The sequence below is a fragment of the Echinops telfairi genome, unplaced genomic scaffold (assembly GCF_000313985.2).
Source record: "Echinops telfairi isolate 266 unplaced genomic scaffold, ASM31398v2 ScPeMD7_7479;HRSCAF=8517, whole genome shotgun sequence".
Lineage (NCBI taxonomy): Eukaryota > Metazoa > Chordata > Mammalia > Afrosoricida > Tenrecidae > Echinops > Echinops telfairi.
In genome coordinates this window covers 10,208-36,965 of record NW_022111383.1, presented here as the reverse complement: position 1 = coordinate 36,965, position 26,758 = coordinate 10,208, and the positions used below count along the sequence as shown (strand labels likewise).

The following is a 26,758-nucleotide window of genomic DNA, read 5'->3' as shown; positions in this document are numbered from 1 at the left end:
TTGCATTGGTCCTGGCCCATAGCAGCCCTGCGCACAACAGAAGAAAGGCTGCCGGTCCTGCACCCCCCATTGTCCCTGTGCTCGAGCCCAGTGTTGCAGGCAGGGGCCAATCCATCCCTCAAGGGCCTTCCTCTGTTTTGCGGCCCTTCTACTTGCAACATTCTAGCGAAAACTACTCACCAACTAAGACTAGTTAGCTACCTGTTAGCTTCAAAAGTAAAGGAAGAATTCCATAGAGTACCCTGTGAAATGAGAAGAAAGCTGTCGACCAAAGATAGAACAGTATCTCTTTGCTTACCACAAAACATATGCATTTAAGTTACTGCAATGGTTTGCTCTAAACACTACAGTCGTGGGCAGCAGGGACAAGTATCCACAGTACCTAAAGTGGATTTAAAAGTTTGACCAGCTCCAATATTAAAACTTTCAATAATTTTTTTCTTGGAAACCGACAACAATTTTTTACAGTGAACAATAAATTATGGATAATGTATTCAAGCTAAACAAGAGCATGCTTAGTGATTTTATAGCTGTGATATGAGGAAAAACACACCTTACAAATACTTGAAATGAAGATTACTTTTGTACGTGGGAGCTTGAAAAACTGTGGAAACTTACATTATCTTGTATTTGCCTCCTAACAATAAATTTATGATACCAATCTAATTTATAAAGAAAAATACTTTTTCAACTTCCATTTTCAACTAAAGCTTAGCATGACTCTGTAATTTGTGTTAGAGCGTTTTATGTGACTCACGTCTCCCCTAAATTCTCCAAGTGCAGACAGAAGACGTCTGAAGAAAGAGGCCCCTTATGAAGGACGCCTGTGGAGGGCGGCTCCACCCCCGTCGTGCCCTTTTCACGGAGCATACATTGAGAGTGCCTTTCCTACCCCTCTTGGGCTTCTAACCACAGGGCAGCAGTTTGAAACCACCAGCCACAGCGCAGGGAGAAAGGTGGGGTCTCTACTCCTGTAGAGTTCATCGCTTCACGAAGATTTCTGAGTACCTTCCCCAAATAGTCTGAATGGACAGTTATGTTGTGAACACTATAGAAAAAGCGGTAGCTTAAGGGCTTTTAAATTTTCATTTTCCGAGAACAACCAAAAACAACTCATGTAATTGACTCAATGCTACTCAAGCGGACCAACAATGGAAGAAAAAAACAAGGTGTGCATTGGTGTTACGGCTTCCTCTTCAATACCTTCTGTAACAGGGCAGGAGAACGCCGGGCTTCCTACTCCTGTACAGTTAGTCTCAGAAAACCAAAGGGACAGTTCTGCCCGGTCTTACAGGGTGGCTGGGCAGTGAATAATTTTTTTCCCCTATATTAATGATTTTGTCCATTTTAGAATACAGGGATAAAGAAATTGATTCAAAAGATGAACTACCCATTGGTGCCAACTTCATGCTTAATTCACTGCCATCGAGTCCATGCTGACTCACAGTGACCCGCTGTGTGTTTCCGAGACTGAAACTGCTTACAGGAGTAGAAAGCCCATTCTTTCACCCTTGGAGCTGATAGTAGTTTTAAACTGCCGACCATGACGGTCGCAGCCCAACTCGTAAGCACTACTCCACCAGGCAGCCAAGCACTACTCCACCAGGGAGCCATCGTGCTTAACAACAGTAGTTAAATGAACAGCAAAACATAAAGCACATCGTTTGTTAAGGATCTTGAACAAGAGCTTATCCATGTACAAAAGGAATTCTGAAGATCTTGAATTTTCTTGATTTCCTTCTACCACTTTTCCACCAGTACAGTATTCTATATAATTTTAATGATGACCCATATATTAGAATGGGTAGGGACGTAATATATTGAAAGTGAAATGTAAAAAACAGTTTTACTGACCACGTGAGTCTTTCATTTTGCTGCGACGCTGGGCTCTCGCATAAAGGACCACCTGCTGGACAACTTCCAGTTGCTCTTCGATTCGGGGAAAATGGAAATCAGTGCATTCTTGGCAGACTGTGGCAAAATCTAGTGGACCCGAAACATGCACAAACCTCTATGAGCCATCAAATATTTAGAATTTGCTTATAATAAATAAAATCTAATAAAACAGAAAATAAAATTCATGAGTTTGATTTCTTATATTTCTCCTTTTAATAAGCCTGCCTTGTAAAGTTAGGGTAAAACAATTTCATTTTGATCAGAAACTTAACCTCTCCATCACTCATAAAAGGAACCAATTCATAAACAAAAACAAAAACCAACTTCACTGCCATCGAGTCAATGCTGACTCAAAGTGACCCCCTGTAGGTTTCAGAGACTGCAACTGTTTATGGGAGTAGAAAGCCCAGTCTGTCTCTCAAGGAGCTGCTGGTGGTTTCAAACTGCCAACTATGTGGTTTACAACCCAACACCTAACCATGGCACCACCAGGGCTCCTATTAATAGATAAGGAAATGCTAATATAATCTCAATTCTTCTTTAAATAATTGATACTTTGACCATAATTTGGTCCCAAAAAGTACTAAAAATATTGCAAGGTTCTAATATTTATGATAGGAAATAAACGATTCAAATTTCCTAAAAACAGCTACATATAACATATCTTCAGATATTTAAAATTATCATAAAAAGTGAGCTGTGAGAGGAGGAAAGGTAGAATTTTACTCAGCATATTTAAGAGGTAGATCGTTTAAAAAAAATTAAGAGCAAAATGGATGAAGTAAAAGTCACTGGTTCAGAAGCTTCTAAGATGAAAAAATACATTTATTCTATGTATTCTTTTTGGTCCATCTTGGAACAAGGGTTCTTTAAGAGCATCATTCATAAAAATAGTAGAATTTTAAGAAAAACAGTATCATGAAGCACTCTACAAATGCTAAAATATGAAATCTACTAGAGCATGTTATTTGATCTCCTTGAAGATTGATGTGATTAATGCATTTTTAAATGTTTGTTAGACAGGGTTCTCTAGAGAGATAAAACCAGATTGCTGATAATTATATATATATATATTTATAAAGATAAATATATATAACACAAGAAATGAACTGTTAAATTATAAACAGATAGATATATAACACAAGTAATGAACTGTTAAATTATAAACATATATATATATATATATAATACAAGAAATGAACAGTTAAATTATAAAGCAGTACAAATGGCTCAGTGCAACTCACTCCCGTGAGAGAGAGTTGTGAGACACTAGCAGTCCTTTAAGTCTTGAGGGCCGACCGGTAATCCTCTAGAGAGAGAGCTAGGCTATCCCAGCGCAGGCAGCAAAACAGCCAGCAGGTCACCAACTGTCAGCCAGGTCACCAACTGTCAGTCCTCAGCGTCAGAGATGTAAATTTCAATCGTGTGATCTTAAAGGGACCCCGACTTACAGCAACACAGTCCACAGGCTAGGCGTCCTACAGGTAGTGTAGCCTGTAAATTGAGGCACAGAACAAGCAAGGCAGCCGCACACTGGTCCAATGATCAAAGAACGAGAGACAAGAAAGGCGAGGCTAACCGAGCCATTTATCTCTCCAACCTTCCAATTAATCCCACTTGTGTTTATCGGCCAGGCTGGCACAATAAACGAACTATCTCAATGTTCCTATAATTCATTTCTTTGTAAAACTGGTATTAAGGAGGGGGAGTTTAATGAAATGAATATGGATGTTGTTACCTTACCTCTTTTAATCCCACTGTATGAATTGATTCGATTATCTACTAGTAAAACTAGGCCACAGAGAGACGTGGAGTAAAGTGACAGTGCTGTTTGGAGCCGATGGAGTTTCACACCATTTCGATGATTTCGTTTATGCTTACAGAAGTCCAGCATATCCGCTCTCAGCAATCTCAAATTATGCATGGTCTTCAACTGGGCTCCTGGAGGTGGGGAACAGCCCCAGAAAGATACTTAGACAGCTGCAAAAGGCCAGTCAAACAAGATGGTAATCTCTATAGGAGAATCCAGAATACTGTGCTACAAATAATTAAAAGTGGGTCGTGCAATTTCACATTTTATTACTGTTTAACCCTTCTATTTGCAGAAGATAATTCAGCTGAAACAGGCAGCGGATGGCCAGCAGCCTAAAGGCTTTCTTGGAATGGGGCATAATTGGGAGTTCTCAAGGCCCTGGGGCATCAAGAGAAAACTCTTCCTGTGTTAGAGCTCTTGCTCTTACAGAACACACACAACATGTTCCACACAGTACAGTAAAGCAAAGTTAATACTTACCTAAGTGAATGGTAAAACTTTCTTCTAATTTTCTCTGTTCCTCATAAATCCTCCCATTTGCTTCCACAGATTCTCTGAACTGACTTGGCTGAACTTTAATTTCTTCACTAAAATGAATAGTTATTGAGATGCATTATTTGTATGCTTTTCAAGAAACTTTTCTTAAAGGAAAGAAACTTCGTGGTAAAATGAGAGAAAAAGCAACAGCTGAAAGGGGGGCTTATGTAGTCCTCAAAGGGCCCTTAATCCAGGTGACAAGATCACACGCGCCAGCAGGCTCCAGACCCCACGTCTACCCCTTTCCTCAGGTAAGTAACGCAGACTACTCTTTTCAGCCACTATAACAGCAATTCATGTATTGCCATTTAATGTTGCTCATGGCCTGAGAATGATTAATGAAATGACAAACCTAATACTTTCAAATGATACTACAGTTTCAAACAGGTAATAGATGCTATGCCAAGTCAAAAACTAGACAATAGGTGAAAGGACACGATGAAAACTTTTTAAGAAGGTAAATAATGAGGGCAAAGAGTGCACAAATGTGCTTTACACAATTGATGTATGTATGGATTGTGATAAGAGTTGTGATGAGTTGAAAATCCATTGGCAGTGGCCCCATATGGATCAAGTCTCCAAAAACTGCCATAACGATTGACCAAGTATACGAATAGTCATGCCTTCAAAGGGCATTGCAGGGTGGGTTAGTGAGGTTGCAATTAGATTAAAATTTAATATGTTATCATTTGTTTTCTCTTCTGACCCATTTTTTCCCAACAGTATTTTTGGCATATAATTCACATATAATACAATTCAATAGTTCAATCACATCAAGAGGGGTTTTATAATCACTGCCACAATCAGTTTTAGCACATTTTGCTCAATCTTGTATTCATTGTTGTTGGCTTCCCACTTCCCCCTAACCTTCCCACTTCCCCCTAACCTTCCCCCTAACCTCAAGAAACCATTAATCCAGTTAATGTCAATATAGATTGACCTAGCCTACATTTCATATCTAGAAAAACATTAAAAACAAATAAGCAATAACTAAAACTAACAAGAATAACAAAGAAAAATAGAAACAAATCTCAATAAAAAATAAAGTGGAAAATATTAAAAATGAGAACAATTTAAATGGATCATAAGGAAAATCAAATGACAGGGTGGTGAATTTTAGACGAACTGCATCTGCAACAATCCACTTCCCAGTGCATTCTGCATCTTAGCAAGGCTGTTCACATCTCTGCTCCATGGTCCTTCTGACCATGTAAAATTTGCTCTAGTTTCTATTATCTTCCACATTCTTTTGGGTTGAGATTTTTCTGTTATATTTTGTTGTCATTTTTTGGTAGTATCTTCTTTATATTAAATCCAGGTTAGATCACTCATAAAGATAGTGACTAGATTAATGGTTCCGTGGAGTTGTGGCTGGGGCGATTGGGAAGAAGAGGGAAGCTAGTGATAATGGGTGTGGGAATGAAGGAAAAGTTTTGAAACTGGTTGTGGTAATGATTTCACAACTCTTTTTAATATATCTAAACCACTGAATTGTATGCCATGTGCATTACATGTCAATTAAACTGACAAACAAACAAAAAGGAAGGTAAATAAAACTTTAAAACATGCTGAAGTTCCTGTTTTATCACTCCTTTCCCTCACCTTCCTCCCAGCAGCCTGCTCTCATGAAAGAATATCTCTGGGCTGGTCTGCTCTTGTCTTCCCTGAAAAGGTTTCCACTGAGATTGCTCGCTGTACAGCGATTCAAATTCTAATTTCATGGTATACCAAAGGTAATATCAGTCTATAATAATCATTCACATCTTGACTTTAAATCTGGAGGGTTAGTCTAGGCCGGCTCATTAGGCTCACTAATTGTCTTCATTAGTAAATATAGTAAATTTATGGTGAAAAATAAAATGCATAATAATTAAAAACTTTTCATTTTAAGATGTAGAAAGCTGCAGGTGAATGTCCTTTCTACCATAACTGAAAGAAAAGTCACATAATGTACAAAATCCTAACTTTCCTTGAACCTAGTAGAGATCTGAACTGAATTCCAAAGAGTCAAAAGTCCCTCTAGGGCAGCGCTTCTCACCCTTCCTCATGCCTCGACGCTTTCATACAGTTCCTCAGGTGGTGGTGACCCCCACCAAAAAGTATTTTCGTTGCTACTTCATCACTGTCATTTTGCTACTGTTATGAATTGGGCAACCCCTGTGAAAGGGCCGTTCAACCCCCAAAGGGGTCGCAACCCCCAGGTTGGGAACCACTGCTCTAAAGAGATGCAGATCACAGGAACAGCTTCATTTTGGGCAGAGCATGGAAGAAACAGATGGCCGTCACAGAAAGGATTATGAAGAAGTCAACTAAAGTTCTTGGAGAACAAGTATGGGCTAGCAGGTCAATGTAGAAGAGCTGGGAGCCTCTGCATGGGGTGTTACTCATCAACTAGACTGGGTGTGGCACAGGTGGTGGGGGAGCTCTACCAGGAGGCAAAAGTACGCAGGAGCTGATCAGGTGATCAGCTGCTGCTAGGGGGACAGCATGAAAATTTAACGTCAACAATGTGGATGACTATTGTAGACTGATATTACCTTTGGCATACCATGAAATGTGGATTTGAACCACTGTTCTGTTCCACTTCCCTGAATCCTTATTTCATGAGAAGCTTTTGTTTGTCTCTGGAGGAGAGAAAATAAACCTGTTCCCAAGAACCTAGACACAGACCCATCAATTCTAAGGGAGAATTAGGAGCAAACTCTGCCTACTCTTCTACCCCAAAGACATAGGCAAGGATACAATGCTGCTGGGGAGGGGTACAAATGGAAACCCTCTGCCCATGTGGGGAGGGAGCAAGGCTCCTTGGGCTAAAATCCCGCCCCAGTATTATCAAGCAGTGCTCTGCTGCTGTTGCAGTAGTCAGAGAAGCCTCTCCCACTCAAGAACACAGGTACCAGCAGGGCTCTGTCTGATACAAAAGCAGGAGGCAGAGAAATAGAGAAATAGCCCAGGCCTGAGGCCCAGCCACAGAGGGACCACTTGTAATGAGCCAACCAGATGTGTGTGAAGTGGTACATTGTTTTACTAGCCAGTAAAATTAGGCAAGAAAAAGAAATAACAGGTACACAAACTGGAAAGAAAGAAAACTTCACAAGGGGAAGTAATTGTCTAGGTGAAAATTCCCAGGAAGCTACAAAAAATAGTTACTGGAATAAGTGAGTTTAGTAAGGATGCAGGGAATACAGGCGATAGATATACATCTACTATTTGCCTAGATCGTGTTGTGTATCATCAAGATGATTCTGAGGCCTAGTGACCCTACATGACAGAGCAGAACTGCCCTGCGGAGTTCTCTAACTCTAAGTTTTATGGAAGCAGATTGCTACGTCTTTTCCTCTGTGAAGGTGCCAGTGGGTTTGAGCCACTGCCCTTTCCATTAGCAGCTGAGCAATCAACCAGCACGCCCCCAGTGCTCTTTCCTGCATACTAGCAATGAGCAACTGGAAACCGAAATTAAGATCACAGTACCGTTTACAAGAGGATCCCCCCCACCAATTAAATACCTAAGTACCATACATACTCGAGTATAAGCTGACCCGAAGATCAGCTGAAGCACCTAATTTTACCACAGAAACTACATTAAAAACCCGGCTTATACACGAGTATATACTATATATATCTCACAAGATCTATGTACCACATGTATGCTAAATAATATAAAATATTGAAGATAAATATCTTAAAAGACTTAAATAGAGATATATACCATATTCATGGATTGGAAGAGTAAATATTATTAAGATTTCAATTTCCTCCAGATTGATCTATAGAGTCAATATAATCTAAATAAAAACAACAGGCTTTTATTAAATTTTAGATATTGATCAGCTGATTCTACATTAATATAAAAATCAGAGGGTGTATGAAAAAAACGCTTTTGAAAATGAAAAACAAAGTCGGGGGCTCACACAATTTGATTTCAAGATGACACTAAAACAATCAAGACATCATTGACTTACGGATACATATAAAAATCAATGGAACTGAATAGAGAGTCCAGAAATTTAGCCATAAACACAAAACGATAGAACTTCTAGAACACACAGGAGGAAATCATTATATCCTGTGTTAGACAAAGATATTTTAGATATTTAGGTAAAAAAAATTGGCAAGCTATACTTAAATAAAACCAAAAGCTCTGTGTTCAAAAGACACTTAAGCAAATGAAAAGACAAGTTACAGGGTGAGAGAAAATATTTGTAAAACACATATCTGATAATGGACTTGTATTAAGAATATATAAAGAACTTTTGTAAGTCAATAACAAGAAAACACAAAGGAGATATGGACAGAAAATCAGGCATGCAAAAAGTTCAACATCATTAGCCATCAGGGAAATGCAAAGCCTACTGGAATGGCTAAATACCAACACACCACGTGTGCACAAGCATGCGAAGCATCTGGACCCCTCAGACATTGTTGGTGGGAATGGAAAACCCTTTACTCACTGAGCAGATCTCCTGGACCAGACCAAGAGCTGAGCACTCAGCAAGATGTGGCAACAGTGGATCCAAAGACACGAATCTTGTCCTTAAGACAAGTGCGAGAGACTGATGGTCCACGAAGTGTTATTTCTAAATGTTGAGAGTATGTGCCAGCAAATTCTGGAAATAGGGTCATCAGACGATACTCAGGATATTTCCAATTGAATACAGTTTAGGATTTGAAAGAATAAATGAATTCTCAAATATCAGAGTGTATAACTGGGATATGACACAGGCACTGTCGGCTCTGGGAAAACAGGGCAACATGAGAAACCCATTTAGGACAGACACTGTCATATGTGCTGTGAATTACAAAAGTCCTGCATACTCTCTCTGTACCTGACACACAAGGTTATTGATACACATAGCATTCTACATAGTGTTCTTCTCATTATAAGTTAGTCTCTCTTTTAGAATGTTAAGTTCAATGAGGTCAAATATCTTGTTGTTTCTCTGCTTACTGGTTGGCATTTAGCAGAAACCCAAATGATGTTTGCTGTATTGGACAGAAGTCAATTTGAAGAAGTAAGAGTCTTCAGTGTACTTAGATATAAAATCCAAAAATCCTATAATGTGTTCCTAAGGCTATACGTTTTAAGGGAGCAAATATCCTCATTCTTCTCCTATGAAGTAGTTGGTGATTTTGAAACCCTGACCTTGTAGTTAGAAGTTCAATGCTTACCTGACAGTGCCACCAGGGCTCTGTATTTATATATGCCTCTAAAAAGATTTGTAAAGCTAAGTTCTATGGGGAAATCACTATTGAAACCCAAACAAATCAAGCCTTATCTCCCCAGATAATTCACACAAAAGGAGTAAGAGTTGTGAAAGAAGTATAAAATCATCCTGAATTCTCATCAACTTCACAATCCCATCAGAAAGGTGTAATCTGTAATACGTACAAACTTTTGTAAAATCTGGGCAGTTCATGGTTCATACCTGAGGGGGCTGTTGTTGGGGTTTTTTAGGTCTCGGTGCAGTTTTATCACCCATTCCTGATACTCTTGCTTTTGGATGGCAGTTGATTGTTTCAGTTCACTTGTCCACTTATTCTCTAAGTCCTGTAAGTAGACAGTGCACCAACTGGTTAGGTTGTGGTTTTGTGTTTTGAAACAACCCCCCAGGTGAGTGCGCTGCAGGAAGTAAGCAGCATAGCTGAGAGCCGATGCTTGCCACTTACTTGTTGGCATTCAAAGTGCTGAGCTGCCAGAGAGTTGACATCTTGATCTGTCAATGATTTTCCTAATTCTTGCATCACCTTTTCCATTTCAATACCCTGTCTAAAAGATAAATCAATAGAACTTATATACGCAAACGTTTAAGGCACATATATGGCCACTTCAGCTTCACTGAACAGTCCGTTTTGTTGTTGGTAGTTGCCGGGTTGGCTCCCACTTAGGGTGGCCTGTGTGTGCCGAGTAGAATGGCTCTGAGGGCTTTCAAAGCTGCAAGCTTTCAGAAGCAGATCACCAGACCTGGCTCCTGAGATGCTCTAGGTCAGCGGTTCTCAACCTGTGGGTCGCAACCCCTTTGGGGGTGAAAGGACCCTTTCACAGGGATTGCCTGATTTATAACAGTAGCAAAATTACAGTGATGAAGTAGCAATGAATACTTTTATGGTTGGGGGGGGGGTGACACCACAACATGAGGAACTGTATGAAAGGGCTGTGGCATTCAGAAGGTTGAGAACCACTGCTCTAGGTGGGTTCAAGCCATCAAACCTTTCCTGCTTCTGAGTGCTTAGCCCAGTGCACTGCATAGGGAGGGACTCCACAGAGGGAAATAAAGTCTTCGCTGGAGATATACCCAAGAGCGGGGGTCCCAACACCTGGCAGGCACTTTGAATCTTGGAAATGGAGATATGAAACTAAGGGTGCTGGTGCCTCACCACAGAGCAACGTCATCTGTGCAGGCGAGTGTGAAATGAACTCAGTGCACACATGACAGTCATGAAAATATCATGAAATACCAGGCCCCTTTGCATCGGCAGAGTTCCTCAAAGAAGGTATTCTCTAATGCCCAATCAAAAACATTTTCTATTTCTTTTGACGTGAACTAAAGCGTGTGTGATAACCAGAAGCTGCCCATCAGGTCTAAGAAAAAATAGATGAAGTCCCAGAGCTCCTTTTACGGGGGAATGCAAAAATACACTCTGAAGATATGTGAGTGTGAGTTTTATCTTCTTCATTTATCCCAAGAAAGCACGTGTACAAGTTAAAAATGGCTCTCACTCCTGGAAAAACGAATCTGTGGAGTCAGAAGCTTGGGTAACGGTCATTTCTGGGAGGAACGGGGTAGTGGCGAGGAGCACAGGAGGGAGCCCTGCCCAGGGCTGGGGCTATTCTAATATTGGGCCTGCGTGACAGTGACAAGGCTGTGCTCACTCTGTACCGATGTCTGCAGCTATATATACCTATCGCTTGTTCCCTTTCTGCTGTGTGCTCTGTTTAAACAAGTTCATTTAAAATGTTCACATTACAAAATGATCCTCTAATAGCAATACTGGTAAAAACGTGCTCTTCTGCATAGTTCAAACAAACTGGGAACGAGCAAAGCACGGAGGAACTCAAGGGGGATTTATGACTGGTCTAGTGGATTTCAGCAATTTTCTCTTCAAATAAAATTGCATTTATTTGTAAGAATTGACGAAGATACCTAAAGGTATGCGACGAATGAAACGCACTCCCGCAGGCTTATCCCATCTGGCGTGACATGGACAGTACTGCTTAGCCCTACTAGTTCTGTGCAGGTGATCCCCTGTGGGACATCTACTGCAGCTCAGCGGAAGATTACGCTGGCAAGTGCCATTCTCATTTAGAAACCGGAGAGCTGCTAAACAGCATAACTGCAAATTTAGATGTAAACATGGATTATCATTTACATTTTACACACGTGCCCTTTAGAGGATAGAAGATATCATTGCCATTTTTAAAGCTTAAAGGATTCTCTTGAATCTGGTTTGCTCAAAAAAAGGGCAAATTTCCCAGTGAGGGGAGTGAAAAACAAAAACAAACACCTTCAATAAATAGGAATTTGATAAATAACATTTCATAAACATTCATTTCACCCTCATGTATTATGTAACGCCTTATACTCGGTACTCAGAGGGGGGTTCCACCCTGCCCCAGAGAGTCCCTGTGAGTCAGCATCAACTCCATGGCACGGAGTTTGGCTTTGTTGAATGTATCAGAAATGCAAGTTAATTACACCGTAAATAATAACACATATTTTTCTATTATTATGATGCAAGGAACTTTTACCATATTTCATGCAAAATATTAAATATAGATTGGCTTAATAAGTTAAGGCTAACCTTGGCAATTTTGATGTGACTCTGAAGACTTAGAGAAACACTTCCTTCCACAAGGGGAGACAAAGCTCACAGTATATACTCAAGTATAAGCTGACCCAACTATCTGCCGAGGCACCTAATTGTACCACAGAAACTGCATTAAAAATGTGCTAAAAAAACTAGGCTTATACGCGAGTATACATATATGGTAATTTATTCTAGAAAAAAGTCATTTTTGGAAGTCTATAAATTTGATGCTCAGCAAAGCTATAGGGCAGACTTGAATTGTTTCTTTCGGTTCCTGAGACTGTAAATCTTCACAGGAATAGACAACCTCATCTTTCTCACACGGAGCAGTTGGTGAGTTTGAGCCACTGATCTTGTGGTCAGCAGGTCAGTGAGTAGCCTACTGTGCCACCAGGGCTTTTTCGAAACTGACTGGATGGCAGTAGTGAGATGATGACACTCGGTTGAAATTACACGCTTAAACAATAAAAGTCATGATTGATATTGAAGGTGTTTCCATTTTATTACTAACTTTTACCACAAGCGAAAACAAATTGCTCTGCAGGCCATCATATTTGACACTGTAGCATTTAATGACGATTTGACAAGAAATCTGGAATACCTCTCTCGTAATTTTTTCAGCTCCACATCTCTTTCACCAATCAGTTCTGAGATACTAACGAAGTAATTATGTTCCAAATTGAGGAGCGTCTCAGAGGCGGGAGAATGGATCAGGTCATGGTACACATCTGCAAAGTCTTCATCCCAGCTGGGCTCTTCCGGCCTTGCGTGCTCTAATGTAGTCTAAAACATACACAAGCAGCCTTGTAATTCAGTTATCTGAATTTAACACACCACTAGAAAAGTATGCATGTCATGATCAGGCATGGACACAAAGACCCTATATATGAGGGGGCTGCAAAAAAGATTGTGGAAAGTACAATGAAAAGATAATGGGAGTTTTCCCACAAACTTTTTGAAGCCCACCTGTATACATGTGCTCATATATGTGTTGCACAGGGTTACACGAGCACATTAAACATATGGAAATATATCACCTAAGTTGTTACCATGAGTTATTTCTGGGGCAGGGCTGAAGGTGAAATTTTCACACACACATGGAATGATTGACCAAATGCAGGGCTGAAGGTGAAATTTACACACACACACACACACACACACACACACACACACACACACACACATTGACCAAATGCTGACGGTTGGTCTTTCAGGGCAGGTGAATGAAGAATCAGGAAGCAAAAAAAAAACAAAACAAAAAACAACCAAACAAAACCCTTTTTCGTTATTAAAAAACACTGCTAGAAATATTTCATAGGTGATGTTCAGAAATGAGGTCCACTTACGTGGTCATGTGCGGTGCTACCCCGACTCTGGTGCAAATGGCCAGCCCCTTTGTTCTGCAATCCTGCCAGGGGTTGCAAATTGCCAACCTTTCTTTAGGTTAGCAGTTGTGCAATTTCCTGATTGTAATCGTTTCTAGCATTCTGCTTTTCTTGAATGGTAAGCTTTTAAAAAGTGTATGTGAACAGTAGCTGTCAAAATGCTAGGAGTACAAGAACCGGTGAGCAAGAAAACTGGAAACGCAGATCCAGACAAAACCTGGGAGGCCCTCAGTTCACACAAGTAAAGATGCCTGTCCAAGGACCGCGGCCGCCACCTACCAGTGCTAGTGCAGATTAAAAACAACATATGCTGGGAAATCTCGTACTAAGGATCATACAATTTAATAGCAGAAGTGAAAATAAACCAAAGGCTTGTATTGACGTTCAATGTTTTTCCCATTATGGATTGAAAACTATCTATTCTTCATGTTTCTTACCAAGGGAAGCTTAAAAAAACGGGACCTTTGACATCACTGATTTAATAACAACACACACACACACACAACCTCATAACTCAAGGCAATTTTGAACTCAGTCCTTCAACAGGTGAACTTTTCCTCTCGTTCTCTTTCAATGATAAATCCCCAGTGCTCCTCAGGTCAGGATGGAGGCCTTTCAAAAGACTAGGTGAGGCAAGAACTGGGGTCTCAGCTACTCAAGGTCACTGGACACGTGACGCCTTTCTGTTAAGTGCACCACAACATTGGATCTGGTGCTGCTCCAGGAATTAGAATAAGCCCATGCAACTTAACTTCTGTTCAGATTAACTTCAGGTTTGGGCTGAGACTTGGCAGCAAGGAGCCAGTGCAGGAGCTTAGAGATCTCTTTGGCTTCATGTAACTCTAGACCACTGGGTCAGCATGTACCACACGCTCCTCTTTCAGTACAGTGCATAAGTGTTTCTGAAGTAAAATGAAAATAAACCTTTAAAGGATATTATTCACATAGTGGTGACTTCATTTGTTTGTAAAAATATATTATGGCTCTAGAACAAGTTTTCAATTGTTGTGAGGGACAGGATTGGGTCTTCCGTCGCAAGTTGGCTGACCCCTGCTCTTGATAACCTACCCACTCCTCTATGGGCAGTCTGTAACTCCACTAACCAGAGAGCCTGTCTCCAACACTTTTCAGCTCCGATTTTAAATCTGCTTAAATTAAGCCCTGATAGATGCTACCTGTATGAGAAATGAAGCCGTTTACCTGAAACTCCTGTCATTCTCCCAAGAGATGTAATGAAAAAGGGGGTTGTGACAGCTAAGAACACTGGGATACCGAGGAAAGGAGTGGAAAGAGAAAGCTAGTCAGTATCTAAGCTCTTATTTCCTCACCACCTTCAGGCACAAAGCCCTGCTTGTTGCTTTAACCACGGGCTTCCCGTGTCTCCCATGGCCACCTTTATTCAAGAACCTGCCTGTCAAGTCACCCTCATTCATAGAAAGCTTTGGTACCAAGTCCTGTCATTATCCTGTTTCATTTTCATGTCCACATCAGTAACCCAATCAATGTCTTAAGGCATCAATTGCCTGAACCCCCTTATCTTCAATAAATTCTTTATTCTACATCAGTCATCCACTCATAATATCACAAGAAACTGCTCAATGCATAAGATTTAAACTAGAATTAAATTATTAATATATTCCTATTGTCTTGCACAAAACCCACACATAGTATTTGTTAACTAAATGAAATACATGAATGAAAAATAACCATTGTCTTCTTTTTATCGCCACGATGGCACAGGGAATCCTGATAGTATGATGAGAGGTCATATAGGGGGTTACCTGGTTTGGCTGCTAACCCCCAGGCCAGAAGTTCAAATCCACCAGCCACTCTGAAGGAGAAAGATGAACCTGTCTGTTCCTGTAATACTTCAAAGGCTTGGAAACCCACAGGACAATTCAACTTTCCTACAGGGTCAGGTCACTATGAGTCAGAATCTACTCAATGGGAGTGAATTTTGAGTTTGCCCAAGTTAGTCTAAACTTGTATTATTTCTTCCCCCTAACTGTAATAGTCTTTGCCCTCTTTTATGCCTTTCTTCCCTCGAGCACACTGATGTTTCTGGAATGCATGTGTGGTTCCCTGCTTAAACTCCTTCAACACCTACCCACTGCCCTTAGCAGAAAGGCAAAACTCAACATGGCTGATAAAACGTTTCTCCAGCCATTCTGAACGGGACTCTGTTTTCATAGTGTGCCACGGGCTTGCTTACTTCCAGGCCTTTACATGTGGCCCTCTACCTAGAAAACTCTTTCTCCACAGAGAAAGATGAGGCTGTCTGTTCCCATGCATACTTACAGTTTCAGAAACACTATATAAGGTCAGTGGGTTTGGAGAGATGCTTTAATGCCTGTCATAGACTGGACTGTACTACCCCCAAATATGTGTTGTGACTCTTACCCTCTAAGCCTACGGTTATACTTGGGAAAGCATTTTGTCTTATTGTGCTAATGAGACAGGATTAGTATAGGGCAGTGGTTCTCAACCTTCCTAATGCTGTGACCCTTTAATACATTTCCTTATGTGGTGGTGACTCCCCAACCATAAAATTATTTTTGTTGCTACTTCACTGTAATTTTGCTACTGTTATGAATCGTGCAACCGCTGTGAACGGGTCATCCAACCCCCAAAGAGGTTGAGACCCACAGGTTGAGAGCCGCTGGTATAAGGTGTGTCTTGAGTCAGTATCTTTCCCTATCTCAGTATATATTAAACAAGCAAGTGAGAGAAGCAGAGATGGAAGAAGAGTGATGCCAATTCACATGAAGATCACCAGGAACAGAAGCTTAGAGAAGGCCAACATAATAAAAAAGTGTTCCTCTAAAGCGGGCACCCTGGATCCAAATTTCTTGCTACCTAAACTCTGAGAAAATAAAATTTTGTTTGTAAAGTCACCCACTTATGGCATTTCATTTATAACACCTCTAGATAACCATGAGATGCCCCTTCTCTGTCACCTAGGACCCCACCTGGCTTCTACAACACTCTTTGGGGGTTGGATGACCCGTTCACAGTGGTTGCACGATTCATAACAGTAGCAAAATTACAGTGAAGTAGCAACGAACATAATTTTATGGTTGGGGGGCGGTGACACTGGGTCCTAACCTCCATCATGCTACAGCCTCTGACCTCTGCTGGCCCTTTCCATCGGCAGCAGAGTTCCCTCTTCTGTGTCTGTTCTTCCCTTTTCAACTCTGGCTCCTTTACTTGTCCCGGGCTATTTGGATTTCACAGCCAGTGAAAGCTGAATCAAGTTTTATGGATATAATATTTAGACTTTATTCGTTATTTTGTTAATATTTCCTCTTTTGCTCTTAGAGGTAGATCCTTTGCTTTCTTTCCTTGCTACTTTAAAAATCAACAGTTTACGATGGTTCTACAATCCTAAATAACCAAAAAGCTAAATTCGACATAACAAGAGATGCTACGAAAATTCTTCTGTATCTACTGTGTGTGCATAGGACAAGCGGAGTACTTGGTCAACAGGTATTTTTACTGAAAATCAGTACTCCAGTGTACCTGAGTCACTACGTACAAAGAAGTATTATTCTGCTATGCTGCTACTATTTTTGTTGTTAATATAACTTATCTAAAATGTTGTCAACTAATTTTTTAGAACAGCTAAATAACACAAGAGAAAGTAAAGCCAGATGTTCTAGAAATATTCTAATTGCTTTTTAACATTGAAATTTTAAAAAAGAGTAAAAACGTAGTAAACTAACTTGAGGGAAGTGTTCACTTTGGTTCCACAAAATCAGGGATGGAGAGGTTTGCTTTCAGATCTTCTGGCAGAAGAAGAGAAAATCCCAGGGGAGGAGATGCCGTTTTCAAGAAGCCTTCCTTGCTCCATCCTGATTTCCCTCCCTTCTCGATGTCGTCCCACAGTACACATCTCTCTAATAAAACAGTGAGATCGCTCTGTGTGCTAACAGTCTGTATACCTCACTGTCTCTGCCTGCTAGATGTGAGCTCCCTGAGGCTAGAGAGTTATTCTTAGCTGTGTACTACGCCCATTTGAGCACAAAAAATTTGATTGAATTAAGCAGAATTATTATTTTAATACACTTTATACTGTATTCCGCAGAAAGCCTAGTTTTTTGTTTTTTTTTAAAGTTAATTATTAGAAATATATTTTAATGCAGTGTTTTCCACATTCCAGTTAACTTATACAATTACTGTCTTTTTAAAAAGAAAAATGATTTTATTGTGATACAAATTTCCTACTAAAATCCACCCATTTCCATGTACAACTCAATGAACACAGTCATGTTTTGGATGAACTGTGATGCCTTTCTGGGCTGGGCAACAATGGAAAATTTGAGCAAACTGAAACATTTGAAATAAAGCTGGGTTCTTTCACATTCTCACAGACTGAATTTTCTTAGAGTAGGATGTAATTCACTCATGACAGTTTGAAATTATTCATTTATTTGTCTGTCGATATAGTTGTGTCTCTGGCTTTCCATTCTGTGTCCATGGTCTTGTTCACTATTTCACCTCCAACACCTACTATACCTGGCATACAGTACATACCTGGCATAAATTCTCTCTCACCAGATGCACACTTTATTTTTCACCAGTCTCAGAAATGACCATGCATTTTATACTTGCTGGCATTCTACTATTCTGTAACACTCAAAGTACAATTGGTGGCATTGTTGTTCCTTGGGACTAAGTACAATAATAGTGCGCCACACGCCCTGTCACCTTGTTGTTAGGTGCCACTGAGTCCACCCTATACAACGGGGGAGCGCTGTCCACCGGGTCTCCTAGATGACAACCTAGAAAAGACCTCCGAGCACCGGTCTGCGTCCTCGGAGCCATTGGCGTCGGGGAGTTCACCCAGCCGCCTTGCAGTTAGCAGCCAAGCACTTAACCGTTGTGCCAACAGGCTTTCGATGGCATCTCAGACTTTATGAACGTGTATCATATACATGAAAAAAAGATAGTGCTATGTAACTGTACGACCATAAAGGCAAATCAGAGCACAAAATAGAGCTCATCTTAAAATAAAGCACTACTGCTGATTTACGGTTGCCAGAGAAAATACAGGGCATATAGTTAAGTTAGAAAGTCAGATAAACAACAAAGTTTTCATATAGCTACTTACTTGCTTCTACTAAAAATTATTCTTTGTCTGAAATTCTACTTTCATTAGGTTGCCTGTATTTTTGTTTTTATTAGCTAAATCTGGCATCCTTAGGCTGGTTCTAAGTATGAAAACAGCCTCTTTTTAAAAAAAATCATTTTATTGGGGGCTTGTACAATTCCTATCACAATCCATACATACATCCATTGTGTCAAGCACATATGTACATTTGTTGCCATCATCATTCTCAAAACATTTGCCTTCTACTTGAGCCCCTAATATCGGCTGCTCATTTTTCCCCCTCCTTCCCCCTACCCCCTCCCTCATGAGCCCTTCATAATTCATAAATTATTATTATTTTGTCATATATTACACTGTCCGGATGTCTCCCCCCACCCTCTTCTTTGCTGTCCATCCCCCAGGGAGGAGGCTATACATATATTCTTGTTATCGGTTCCCCCTTTCCACCCCACATTCCCTCCACCCTCCAGGCATTGCCACTCTCACCACTGGTCCTGAAGGAGTCATTTGTCCTGGATTCCCTGTGTTTCCAGTTGCTATCTGTACCAATGTACATACATCTTCTGGTCTAGCCAGATTTGTAAGGTAAAATTGGGATCATGATATTGGGGGAGAGGGGGAGCATTTAAGAACTAGAGGAAAGTTATATGTTTCATCGTTGCTACCCTGCACCCTGACTGGCTCATCTTCTCCCCACAACCCTTCAGTAAGGGGGTGTCCAGTTGCCTTTGAGTCTCTACTCTGCACTCACCCACATTTACAATGATAAGATTTTTTGTTCTTTGATGCCTGATACCTGATCCCTTCGACAGCTCGTGATCGCACAGGCTGGTGCACTTCTTCCATGTGGACTTGGTTGCTTCTGAGCCAGTTGGCCGCTTGTTTAAGCCTTTAAGACCCCAGATGCTATATATTTTGATAGCTGGGCACCATCAGCTTTCTTCACCACATTTGCTTATGCACACATTTTTCTTCAGCAATTGTGTCGGGAAGGTGTGCATCATGGAATGCCAATTTAATAGAACAGCGTGTTCTTTTTTCTTTTACAACATGTTCTTGCATTATGTAAGCACTTGAGTGGAGGCCCAATGTCCATCTGCTGTCTTAATACTAAACCTATAAATATATGAACATACAGATCTATTTCCCTACAGCCCCTTTTTTAACAAAGCGATTAAATAAAGTATTTTGTGATATTTGTGGTTCCTGACAGAGGAAGGAATCACAGAAGTGGCAACATGTAGTCTATATTATAGGATGAATTTTGTTATACAAAGGAAAAATAATTCTACAATTATTTCTGTATTACTTTAGAGATTTAAAAATCTTCATCAAAGTCTGGCATGTGCTTGAAATGTACAAGTGGACCTATTTTCTTACCTCCGTATAAGCTTTGGCCCATGTACTTGCCAGCTGGTGTAGATCTACTTCTCCTGATTTCACAGCTTCAAGTGATGCTTCCGCATCGCTATCATAGTCTCTCAGGGATTCTTCTTCTACGAACTGGCTCAAGGCTTCTTTCAAATCTGAAGCAAAGACAAAAGCAAAAGAAAGCAAAAAAACAAATGCCATCATGAGCAAATCCCAGACATAAGTGGAAACAATTTACCTGGCTAATGGGAAATTTCATGTTATTAAGTTTCACATTCTCGAGTAAAAATGTATCATGTCTAAAACCTTAGTAGAATGTCCAGTTTAAAATGATTCGGCTTATGGGATGATTTATCTATTTTACAATTATTCTTCCTTATAATAATATAATTATAATTTTGAAAATGTCAAAATTCTTAATATTATGTATAAATTGGACACTAAGTAATACACTCTCATGCTTGGTTCTTCAGTTTGAAGATTATTATGTATACACACATTAAAAAAATAAAAAACTTTCTACAGATTTTTAGGCTCTGAAGGTTCCTGGATTTAAATGAAAAAGTTTCTCATATAACTTCTATAAGTAGTTTGTTATGTTCTTTGAATTTAGAAAAGAAATCGAATGACTGGCATATTCTTACTGATTTAATTCAAATGATCAAACTTTAAATACAATACTGATTATTTGCTACAATGGAAAGGGCACAGGGGTAGAAGTCAGTAAACCTGTGTTCTGGCCTAACTGCCACTCTGCTGTGACTGTAGGTCAGTGGGTCTCAATCTGTAGGATACAGCTGACTCCCTCAAGAGGTTTTATAAAGTTGATGCTACTGTTCTTGTGTTAGGTGCTCTCAACCCATCCCGCTGAGAGCTGGGCTGATCCTTTCCTTCACCAAGCATGAGGTTCTCAAGGATTGGTCTCTCCTGATAGATAACATCTCCAAAGCACTGAGGCAAACTCTTGCCACTTTTGCTTCTACAGGGTATCTAGCTGTGCTTCTTCCAAGATAGATTTGTTCATTCTTCTGGAAGTCCTTGGTATAGTCACTATTCTTTACCAACACCACCATTCACAGGCATCAATTCTTCTGCAATCTTTCTTCATTGTCTAGCCGTCCACGCATATGAGGCAACAGGAAGTAGTAAGGCCTAAGTTGTCAGAGTAACACCTGTGCATTTTTAACCCTTTAGAGAGGTCTTTTCCAGAAGGTCTGCCTGACCCAGTACATCGTTTGATTTCCCCACTGCTGCTTCTGTGGGTAATGATTGTGGATCCAAGTGAAATGGCATCTTGACAGCTTCAAACAGGTTCAGTGTCTTCCCTGTTTGTGGTTGCCGTGGGCCGGTTGTGAGGACTTTTGCTTCATGTTGAAATGTCACCCATGTTAAAGGTTGCAGTCTCTGATCTTCATCAGTGCTTCAAACCCTCTTCGCTTTCAGGAAGCAAGGCTGTGTCAGCCATAGGTTACAGGCTGTGAAGGAGTTTCCCTCCGATCCTGATACCATGCTCTGCTTCATCGTCTGGTTTCTCAGATTATTTGCTCTACATACAGACTGGGTAAGCATAGTGAAAATATATAACCATGACATACAGCTCTCCTGATTTTAAACCGCACAGCATTCCCTTGTTCTTTTTAAATAATTGCCTCCTAGTTTATGCACAGGCTCCACGTGAGCACCATTAAGTGCTCTAGGATTTCTATTCTTCTCAGTGTTATCCATAGTTTCTTATGATTCACAGTCTAATGTCATTGTATAGTTAATACAACACAAGCCAACATCTTTCTGGTATTCTCTGCTTTCAGCCAAGATGTGTCAGACACTAATTACAATGTCTCTGGTTCTATGTTCTCTTGTGACTCTGGCTTAAATTTCTGGCAGCTCCCTGTCAATGTACTGCTGTAGCTGTTGTTGAGTTACTTTACTTTCATGTGACATTAACGATAAAGCAGATAACTTGGTGTTACCCTCGGATTTTCTGATTCAGCAGAAATGGGTGAGGATTTGAGAATGTGCATTTCTGACAGCTCACAGGTTACTCTGCTGCAGATCAGGCCACCTTTGAGAGCACTGCCTTAAACAAAGCGATGAACCTCTTTTAAGTACCAGATTCCTCACTGTTCAGGGAGATTGTGCAGGAGAATTTCTGGGTTCCCTTGTGATTCTAACCTTTTATGACCCAACATATTTTCATTTAAAATTATTTTTTGTCTATATCTAAGAGATAGAATAGAGACCTTAAAAATCATACACACAAACACACAAATGATAAAATAGATACTTTATGGATTGAATTTAGGTAATAAAAGCATATTTAAAGTTTATTTCTCCTTCTCTTGCATGACATCTCTGGAACTGATGGCCAGATCATTGAGAGAAGCAACTAATTTAGCAATATAAGTCCTAAAACCCAAACAAACTCACTACCACAGAATCGATACTGACTCACCACACCCCTAATGGGCAGAGAAGAACTGCCCTTGTGAGTTTCCAAGATTGCAACTCTCTTTGGGAGCAGAAAGCTCCATCTTTCCCGAGGAGCAGTAGGTGATTAGCAACCTAACGCATAACCACTACACAGCCAGGGTTCCTAAAAGCACAATTAGTGGTACTTTAAATGGCTTATGAATCCACTCCACTAAAATCAGAGGTTAAGTGTTCTAATCAAGATGTTGTAGCTAATTTTTCATCACATAATGTAATGTTTACAGTTCATCTCTTTCTTAGCCACATAGGCCATGGGGGAGGGACCTTCAATTAAACAAATATCTAGGGAAACTTTTTTATTCTTACAGGCATGCAACTAAACAAACACTTCATAGTTTATGGATGTTTCTAATGGTTCTTTGGCTTGATGCTTTCTAATCTGGTGAAACATTCTAGAAGCTCTAATGCAAGAGTAATCTTGATATCTATTCTTTGAAGGAGATAGGACCGGCCCCAGGGGGACGGGTGCTTATTAAGAAGAAATTTTAAGAAAGCTGAAAATTGCATTAGTGAGAAAAAGGCCAGTGAAGTTGGACCAAAATGAAAAGTCTGTCCTCACCATTTTCGATAAAGCACGGTAAGTTGTGCAGCAACATCAGTCGTCCATGCAAATGACTGGCATCCTCTTCAACAGGAAATTGGAGTGGTACCTTCAATTCTAAGCACTGAGTTCCTACTTTGAATTTATATACAAATTCTCTCTCTCGGTTGCTGAACCTTCCTCTGTACTTCTTCATCTTCTTTGGCAGGATTTCTGTGGAATTAACAAAACAGTGGCAGATGATGTTAAGTCCACCAAACAAAACAAGCACAGCCACGGTGCTTTGTTGTTGCCGCACCATTTCTACGGAGTTCCATCACTCAACGCTTTTCCTTGTGAGACTCGGGACATCAATTTCTTCTGATACCAAACCTCTTTCCATTCCTAACCTTTCTGAATGTCTTTCCCTCCCCCTACAGCACTCTTACTACTCTTCTTTCCTTGGCTAACAGCTATGGACTCTTCAGGGCTCAGCTTGGATATTCTCCAAGAAGCCGCCCCAAATTCCCTACAAACTAGATTGGGTCCTCACTACAAGCTCTCATATCACACTGCACTTATCTGAATCACGGTACTTGGGACACTTGATGTCTCAATAGAACAAGTCTCTATCAGGTAGAAGGACTTTTGTTTTACTTCATGGGCCAGACAGTATACTGGCCATATAATTTCAGGTACTAATTAATAGCTGTTGGATTGTACGGTATTTTAAAATTTTGTGTTCCTTGCTGGAAAAAAAAACAAAGAACAAGCAATTATCTATATTGTTCTCTAAAAAGAGGTCATCTGAACTATAAAATAACTCAGACAAAAGGATTTGAAGCAGAGGTGAGTTGGAAGAGAAAGCTATTGGCTTGATTGTTTTAAAGTCCAGGCTATTTTGTCAAATCTGCATGGAGGTTATTATATAATAATTTAGACAATTTACTTTACCACAGTTTCATCCACACAGTTAATTAACTAGCATTTATTAAAAGTAAAGCAATGGAAATTGGTACAGCTACTTTGGAAGACTGCCCCACCCCAAGTATATACCCCTGGAGAAAGACGAGGCTGTCTACTCCCATAGAGTTGCGGTCTCGGAAACCCACAGGGCAGTGACTCCGTCCTGGAGGGTTGCTATGAGTTGGAGTCAACTAACATGGCACTGAGTTTGGTTTGGTTTTTATAACATATACCCAAATATAACCCTATGTCCAATGAGTCTACTTTGACTTCTGGTGACCTCGTCGCACAGAGTAGAAGTGCTCCATTGGGTTCCCAAGACTATTTATCTTTAGGAGGACAAACAACCTTATTTTTCTCCCACAAAGTAGCTGCTGGGTTTGAACCACTGACCTTGTGGCTCGCAGTCTAATTTTTAACCCAATTTGCCACCTGGGTTTCTTCTATTAAAAAAGATGCATGTAATTGTATACTATATTTTTGCATATAATGCAACCAAATAAATAGCATACATGGAATACACATAAGAAGCTAATGCATGAAGGCTTGCACAGTTTGAAAAAAACTGTAATGCGTTATTTGTGAAATACACAGTTTGTGTAGAACATAAGTCTACATGCGTCTTTTGGTATACCATTTCTATATATACTTATATGAACCATTTCTAAGACTCATAAATATATATGGACGTATACTTAAGTTATAGTGCTATAAAATTTGCAAATCTGAGTAAATCAAAAGATATTGCTACTTGGGTCCTAGTTCAGACAAGCACACATATTATTTAAACATGTCTATACAATCAACGTATGGCTGCAGACATGCTCTTTTAGTAATGTGCTGCTAGGGAGTCTTCAAAACCAGACAAAACAAAAGGTCCAATCCAACAGTGACTTCCGAGGGGATCTGCTGGGCCAGTCAATCCAAGGCAGAGAGGTCAATTCAAAAGGTTATGGTTACCATTTCTGAGATTCCAAAGGAGTAATCTTGATATAATTTTTTGAGGGACATAAGACCATCATGGGATAGGGGGATTATTAAGAACTTTAAAGAAAACTGAAAATTGCATTAGTGAGAAAAAGGTCACGAAAGTTGAACCAAGGAATTTTTTCCAGCCAGGAAAATGCATCTGCACATTCTTCAACAGTAGCAAGGACTGTCCTATGAAAATTTCATCGTGAAACTTTATACCATCCACCCTACAGCCCTGATCTTGTCCATTCAGACTTCTTCTTGTTTCCCAAACTCAAAGAACATTTCAAAGGACCACAGTCTGAGATCCCCAAGGATACAAGAGTTTTGGGGGGAAGAGTTAAGAGAGATAAAAACACTGTCTTCAGAAGTGCATAGACCTAGGTGGAGGATATGCCAAGAAGCAACAACTTTACATTTTGACATTTCCCTTTAATAAGGTTTTTGTGATTTTGTAGAAGTGAATTTTTACTTACTCTCATAGTCAGCATAAGGGACATAGATAACTTAAGATGCACATACACACAAAAACAGAAGAATATTCATTGCACTTTATTCATCAAACCCTCAAACTGGAAACAACCCTCAGAACTGAATCCCTATTTACATCTCCAGCTTTATGGATACCCTGTCCTCACCAGACTGTGAGCATCCTGAGGTAAAGGGCTATGTCTTATCAATACCACAGCCTCTGACACGGTGCACATAGATTTAAGACAAGGTTGTGTGTGGGTTGAAGGCAGTGTGGTAACTGCAATCCTAAACGCGGTAGCTCAGATTCTCACTCTGCCATTTACTTGCCACCTTGTTGGAAGGACAATTGTCAGTAGTCAAACATCAAATATGAAGCACATGATGATCAAGAAATAGAAGCTTGTAATATAATAAATGGTCTAGGAACATTTCAGCAGATAAAAATCACAGCCCACTAATTGACTGCACAAGATGAAGGCAGAGGCTATAAAAGACCACTGTAGCAGGGATCCGAAACGACTACCTATGGTTTCAACCGAATCAAAGCTTAAATGTATGCGGCTTAGCAACCTGATACTGTCACCCATCCCCCCACCTCCCATTTTTTGTTTTTGTTTGTTTTGGGCTAAAAGTCTATCTGAAGACTCCCCTGTTTTTGCAGGGTAGTTCTAAATACTTTTAAGGAAGGTTTCCGATACAAAGCTGGGGAGGGAGGGCTGAACCGAGCTCACACAACCAATCGAATGGAGACGCTGGGGCTCAAATTACTGGCTGAGAAGCTTCCGCTGAGGGAGGGGACCAGGCCATCTTTTGGGGGGTTTTAGTTTGAAGAAGTTCCCTGTTTGGGGTTCTGGTCTCACCTCTCCTAGTTGCCAAATCCGGAGCAGTGGGCACACTCCGAGCTGTCAACGAGCACTTCCTCCAGGAACGTCAGCTGACCTGACAGCCCCTTGTTACAACCAGTAGCTCCACTGCGGCAGATTCGCCCCGACATTTTTCTTTTTCCTGGCTCCTTGTAGAAACTCAGTTGATTCGGGTGTCTTTTTGTTCCATAATGGATCCTTCCGTCGTTTGAAAAAAGTCGTTAATGGTTTTCGACTGTGATGGAGTATTCCAAAGACAGCGCAAAAAGCTACCGTTGTGACGAAAGTGCAGACGTAAGGACGAACCCATTGCGGAACGGCCGTCGCGTCGGGCAGGGCGGGAACAAACAGGACCTTCTCAGAGCGCATGCGCCGACGTAAGGACGGCTGGGAATGATTGGAGGGCCGCGGCCGGTGGGCGGGGAGCGCCGGCGTTCGGTTTTGAGCGGGAAGGGAAACTGCCATTGCTGCTCGGGCGAACTTGCAAAGTCGAACGTTTCAGCTTGGAAAGGGCTCTAAGATGCGGCCTGCGCGGTGAGTGGCTCGTGACAGCCG

The 26,758-nt window shown here is 40.5% G+C and overlaps 1 protein-coding gene across 2 annotated transcripts in view; it reads right to left on the bottom strand.

Annotated features, from left to right (window-relative positions):
* The window catches only part of CUNH12orf4 (chromosome unknown C12orf4 homolog), a 48,689-nt gene extending 22,274 nt beyond the window's left edge, over window positions 1-26,415 (bottom strand). The window contains exons 1-9 of one of the 2 annotated variants that reach the window (XM_045285867.1): window positions 26,201-26,415; window positions 22,968-23,162; window positions 19,928-20,073; window positions 12,654-12,835; window positions 9,914-10,013; window positions 9,673-9,794; window positions 4,190-4,296; window positions 3,640-3,837; window positions 1,855-1,983 (exon numbers count right to left, since the gene is read on the bottom strand). In XM_045285867.1, coding sequence (XP_045141802.1) covers window positions 1,855-1,983; window positions 3,640-3,837; window positions 4,190-4,296; window positions 9,673-9,794; window positions 9,914-10,013; window positions 12,654-12,835; window positions 19,928-20,073; window positions 22,968-23,145 — 1,162 coding nt within the window. In that variant the 5' untranslated portion in view covers window positions 23,146-23,162; window positions 26,201-26,415. The remainder of the gene's footprint in view (window positions 1-1,854; window positions 1,984-3,639; window positions 3,838-4,189; window positions 4,297-9,672; window positions 9,795-9,913; window positions 10,014-12,653; window positions 12,836-19,927; window positions 20,074-22,967; window positions 23,163-26,200) is intronic. The other variant, XM_045285866.1, reaches the window with a different exon arrangement.
* Between the last annotated feature and the right edge of the window lie 343 nt (window positions 26,416-26,758).